This window comes from Mesoplodon bidens, assembly GCF_964165515.1.
Source record: "Mesoplodon bidens genome assembly, chromosome: 3".
In the NCBI taxonomy this organism is placed as follows: domain Eukaryota; kingdom Metazoa; phylum Chordata; class Mammalia; order Artiodactyla; family Ziphiidae; genus Mesoplodon; species Mesoplodon bidens.
In genome coordinates, this window is record NC_138178.1 from 90,665,985 (window position 1) to 90,671,984 (window position 6,000).

Consider the following 6,000-nt stretch of genomic DNA (forward strand, 5'->3'; position numbering starts at 1 on the left):
CCTGAAAAGCCTAAAATATTTACTATCAGGCCCTTTACAGAAAAAGTTTGCCAACCCAAGGTCTTACTCACTAAGGCGAGAAAAAATATGAACCAATATTCATGGCAAAACTACTCTTGGAGAGCCAATTCTTAAACACATACCAGCACATCACTGGGTAGAGTTCATATATAGACCTAAGCAGTCTAATTCTAGAATTCACATTAACCACTATATTGCTAAACAAAGTATGAAATATTATGTAAGCATGAAAATTTATAGAAAGCTTACTGTCAATTCATAGAAATGTGATATATAAAATAGGTGGAAAAACAAAAATACAAAATAGTAATGTCCACATTTATATATATCAATTTGTATATAGACGTGAAATTCTGGAGAAGAAAATAGAATTTAAAAAGTTAAGCTTGTTTTCTTTATGAAGTCACTTAGTTAATTCCTAAAAATAAAGAGAAGAAAATACATATCCAGGACTTCCCTGGTGGCGCAGTGGTTAAGAATCTGCCTACCCATGCAGGCGACATGGGTTCGAGCCCTGGTCCGGGAATATCCTACGTGCCATGGAGCAACTAAGCCCGTGTGCCACAACTACTGAAGCCCGCGTGCCACAACTACTGAGGCCCACACACCTAGAGCCCATGCTCCACAACAAGAAAAGCCACCACAATGAGAAGCCTGCGCACCACAATGAAGAGTAGCCCCCACTCGCTGCAACTAGAGAAAGCCCATGTGCAGCAATGAAGACACCACACAGCCAAAAAAGAAAAAAAAACACATATCCATATATCCATATATTCCCTTTAGAAACTATCCAATATCCTCTTCTAAGCTTCTCAACATATGACTTCTGCACTTTTTTATAAATACCCAGACTCTGTTCCACACCGTGGAACACAGCTTCCATCTGACCTATTTTACCCCAACAACTTCTATAGACATTACTTCTGCGACTATGACCATAACCAAGTTCAGAGATTTTTCTCCTTCCTTGTCTCCTGATACACAGAATATTGTGGATTAATTGTACCTTCATTCTTAACACTTTCTTCTCTTTTGACTTTCAAGACTGTACTTTTTACCTTTCTCTGTTATCTCTTTTGGTGGGTCCTTCTCCATCTTTTTAAATTTCTGATTTCTCTTTCTCCTCATCCCCAAATCTGAGTATTCCAAAAGAGCTATTTAAAAAAAATTATATGAGTAAGTTAATATCTAAGGCTCAATTTTCTAATTGAAAAAGGGGACTAAAATTAGTACCCACCTGTTGGCATGAAAATTAAATGAATTAATTTCATAAAGCATTCTGCACAATAGTAAGTACTCAATAAATGTTAGTTGTTGTTTTTCACATTTTTGTTCTTTTTGTTGCCGGTCCAACCAACACTGATATCACTGAACTCATTACTTATGGCACAGGTTTATGTAACAATTAATTACATAAAAATGTATATGTGCACCTGGTAACAGCAGGTGGCTGTGAGTCTTATTTCGACAACAAGATCATAAGCTCCTGAGAACAGGGCAAGTTTGACCTCTTCTGAGTCCACCAACCATACTAGCCAACCCTAGGCCTTAACTGAATCAATGCCAGAACACCTGTACCTCTGTTGAGTGGGGGGTTCCAATCCATCCCCAAGGCTGTGTCCTTGCTCTTCAGTCTTCCTGGTTCCCTCAGGATTTATTCCTTCTTCCTGTAAGCACAGGTAGAGTTGAGGTCAGTCATAAGGCCCTGCCAGGGGTGATAGGGATTGCAAGCAACCAAAGACCCTACATGAGGCCATGTATCAGCCCACAGAGATGTGCAGAAACTAAACTGGTGAGTTACCGTGAGCTCCAGCCCTGGGTTCTCTATGCCAGTCTCCACTGTGGACAGAGCAATGCCCTCTCTTCCATTTGTTTTCTCCATCTTCTGTTCTCCTGAAAAACAAATTCAGAGCCAAGGCTGAAAGATTAGTTGTTCTATAATATGGGGCCGGATAGAACTTTTAGGGCCAGTTACCCACAGGAAAACAAAACTAAAAATATTTAAGAGATTTAGTTGATTTCTTTAAGAACTGAGAATTGAGAAATTGGAAACATAGTTCTAAAATAATAAACAATAAAATATAGACTTCTACTTCCTATTGTGAATAGCAAAGGAAGGGGAAATAAGATAGGAAAAGAGAAATGAAGGGCAAAGGAACTGAAATGAATCAGTGGCTCACCCAGGGCTCCAGGACCCGGACTAAAAAGGACCCTCCTCAGTCCCCTTAAGAAAGGGTTAGAGGGCAACTACTCCTGTTAGCCTCCAGGTGGCCCCACTGAGCTGTGCTGAGTAAGAAGAAAACAAGGAGGCAGAGGGCTGGGAAGACCACAGCCCCCAACTTATTACTGAGAAACCAAGATTAACAGACTTTCCAGTTCCTGACTATAATGTAGCATGAGAATTGTTTTTGGAGCATCTAAGAGAGTACCTCATGAGATAAATAAAAGAAACCTACACGTAGAATAATCAGTATGAATGTTAATTATCCCCAGGAAAGAAAGTTTTAAAACAAAATGAGAGAATAAAGAAACAAACACTTGAGCCTCACTATAAGCAACCTTAATAGACAAACATTCAAAGTTATAATATAGGTTCATCTGAGATTTTTTTTACTTTGTAGAAATTTTCCTTCAATTTCATGGAATTGTTTTTTGTTTTTTACTGTGATCTCTTCAACCATTTAAATATAATTTTATTGAACATACATAAACAAACAACTTTTGTTTTTTAAATCAGGACTTTCCTGTATAGGCACAGAACTACTTGAATTTGGTCTAAATATGATCAATTAAGAAATCTGGCAAATCAGCTTCCTGCCCTCCTCCAAGACCATTACTTACTCCAGTTTATAGGATTCCTTCTGGTGCCTCAGTGAAGGACAGAAAGAAAAATTCAGCTCCACGAGACCTTGACTCTAAAGGGATGGGCTGGAAATGAGAGAGAAGGATTTCCTGATTGGCCCATTTTGCCCTGGGCCCTCCTTTGCTGTTCCTGCCCTTCTCTGTAGAGGAGGAGTGCAACTCTCAAGTTAAATATTTATATGTTCTAAAGACTATTTTGCAGGGTCAGGTCTAAGAATTCTGCAGGAATTCCTAACAGGCACATCAGCAGGAGCATTGCCCAGCACAGAACTAGGCACGGGGTAGTATGGAGAAGAAAAATAAGAGAAGGATCTCTGTACTCAGAAAACTTAGCATCATTTTGTACAGGAAAGACACTTGCTAGAAAACAACAGAATGAAGGACAGTACATGATTCAATTCTAAATGACCGCTAGGAAGTCTTTTACTAATCCATTTAACAAATATTTGTTAAGTATTCACCATCACCCAGGCACAGTTTTGGGTGCTGAGGACACAAAGATGAATGGGATATTGCCCCTGCCATGAAGGAATTACAAATCAGTGAGGAAAGACATATGTCAAGAAAGGCTTTACAGAGTTGGTAACATTGGCCCTGAGTCTGGAAAGTTTTGAAAGGTAAGTAGGGAATCACTGATGGAGAAGGGGAAAGATATACCACCAGAGGGAGAAACTGAAACAAAGGCACAGAGGTGAAGACTTCCCTGACACACTAAGGAGGCTGTAAAAAATAGCTAAAGATGCAGACCTACTAGAGAATGGACTTGAGGACATGGGGAGGGGGAAGGGCAAGCTGGGACAAAGTAAGAGAGTGGCATGTACATGTATACACCACCAAATGTAAAATAGATAGCTAGTGGGAAGCAGCCGCATAGCACAGGGAGATCAGCTCAGTGCTTTGTGACCACCTAGAGGGGTGGGATAGGGAGGGTGGGAGGGAGACGCAAGAGGGGAAAGATATGGGGATATATGTATATGTATAGCTGATTCACTTTGTTATAAAGCAGAAATTAACACATCATTGTAAAGCAATTATACTCCAATAAAGATGTTTAAAAAATAGCTAAAGAACAGAGGCAAATTTTTGAGAAACTAATGAAGGAGGGACAAAATAAAGTAAGAAATTAGTTAAGGAATGGAGGGGGAAAATGTGAATGAGACGGTGGTAGTTTATCAAGAAATAAGTCTGGAGATGCAGTCAAGTGCCAGATGGAGATGGGCTCTGTAAGCCAGACTAAAAGTTTGGGCTTATTTGGAACCAACTGCAGAGGCAAGAGGAGAATGGTTTGGAAGGATGCACACCGGGGACAGGGAGACCAGTCAGGAGACAAAAGCAATAGTCCAGGTCAGACATGGTGAGGCTCTAACCAAAGCAGTAGATGGAGAGAAGGAAACAAATCTACAGATGTGGTGACTAATCGGGCATAAGGGAGTAAATGAAAGGGGGAGGTTAATTCTTGAAAATTGTTCAAAATGATCTATTTTCTTCCTGCTCCTACCTGCCAGTAATACTGAGCTGTATGTTGTTCCCTAAACACTTGATGTTCCCTTGTGCCTGTGTGACTGTTTGTGGATGCTGTTCCTTCTGCCTCCAACACCCTGCTCCTATTTACTTACCTGGCAAATTCCTACACCACCTTCAAGTCTCTGTTGCAAGGCTACTCTCTTCAATGAAGCTTTCCATGATTCCCTCCAGATGAGACTTAAGATCCCCTTTCCCCACACCCCTACTGCAACATGCTCTTGCAGAAGACTACAGAGCATTTAGTGCTCTAAATGTTTACTTGTCTCCCAGTAGACCATGATCTCATCAAGCACAGGCTCTTTATCTTGTTCACCACTGTATCCCCAGGCTCAAGGCCTGCCACAATATTAGGCAATCAATAAAGATTTGTAAAATAAGTGAAACGAGCAAACACAGATTTCTGGCTTAGATTATTGGGTATGTAGATGATGATAACAATCACCAACATAGGAAAACATATCTCTATTTCCCTAGCTCCATGCACGCACGCACGCACACACACACACACGCACGCACACAAAAACATAAAAGCCCTACCAGAGTAAATGTCTGTTATATTCTGCAACCTAGAGCAACTCATTTTGCCTCTCTGGGCCCCTTCTGTTATTCCTGCCCTGCCTAACTGCCCAACGCCATTTGACAAGATGATTAGGAAAATTAAGTAATTTAATACAGAAAAAGAGTTTGAAAAGCAGTAGATAAACTTGCAGTTGTAGACTACTATTGTACATTCTTATAGAAACTCAGGAAAATTAAAGATATTTTCAAGCTGACATCTGATTACAATCTCAGTATGACTGTGAAGTCTCTCTGACTCATCCTAGCTCACACTTTATCTCTGTTTTCATTTTCACCTTAGAAAATCGCCAGTTCTGGGGTCAAGCCCAGGTATAGTTATAGGCACAGAGCCTAGCATTCAGTCCAGGTGAAATGATGCCAGTGATCACATCTGTCTTCTCTTGCCCTTCCTCTTCCCTCATTCTTTTTCCTCTAGAAGGTGCGAAAAATCCATGTTCATCTTCTAAATGCAGGCTACAGCACTCATCTCACTTTTCCAGCAGATCCAAGTTTCCTTTAAATGCAGGTACAATTGATAACACCCAGCTTCGGAGAGGAAGAGAATTAATCCGGCTGATACCTCCCCTTGAGTAACTGCTGGCTCACAGGCTTGGGCTTCATTGTTTAAATGTTTTCTTTTTCTCTCATCATTTACAGTTTGATAAACTCTCAAAGTACAGATCAGGAAGAATGAAATGATTTACCCAGAGTCAACAGCTAGTTAGTGGCTAAGCCAAACCAATATCCTGGGATCCTCACTCCTGGTTCTGTTCTATTTCTGGGCTGTAGGGTGAAACATAAGAGGTGCTTCTGTCTCTGCAGCCTTTTACAGTTTTTCAAAAGATTTTCCTGTACTTTCACTGCTCATCCTCATAATATTCCTGTAAGCAAGTCAACTACTAATCCTATTTTAGGTACAGAGAAAATTATATTCAAAGAAAACGAGCAATTTGTCTAAAGTCATACAGCTGGTTAGGGCAGAGTCAGGACTGGAGGCTAGCTATGGTCATTTCCATGGAAGCTTGGCCTTAGAGC

General features: G+C 40.4%; 1 protein-coding gene across 1 annotated transcript in view; it reads right to left on the bottom strand.

Annotated features, from left to right (window-relative positions):
- The window catches only part of SLC28A2 (solute carrier family 28 member 2), a 42,093-nt gene extending 36,760 nt beyond the window's left edge, over positions 1-5,333 (bottom strand). The window contains exons 1-3 of the mRNA XM_081227903.1: positions 5,262-5,333; positions 1,823-1,914; positions 1,600-1,688 (exon numbers count right to left, since the gene is read on the bottom strand). Of these exons, the coding sequence (XP_081084029.1) occupies positions 1,600-1,688; positions 1,823-1,903 (170 nt within the window). The 5' untranslated portion in view covers positions 1,904-1,914; positions 5,262-5,333. The remainder of the gene's footprint in view (positions 1-1,599; positions 1,689-1,822; positions 1,915-5,261) is intronic.
- Between the last annotated feature and the right edge of the window lie 667 nt (positions 5,334-6,000).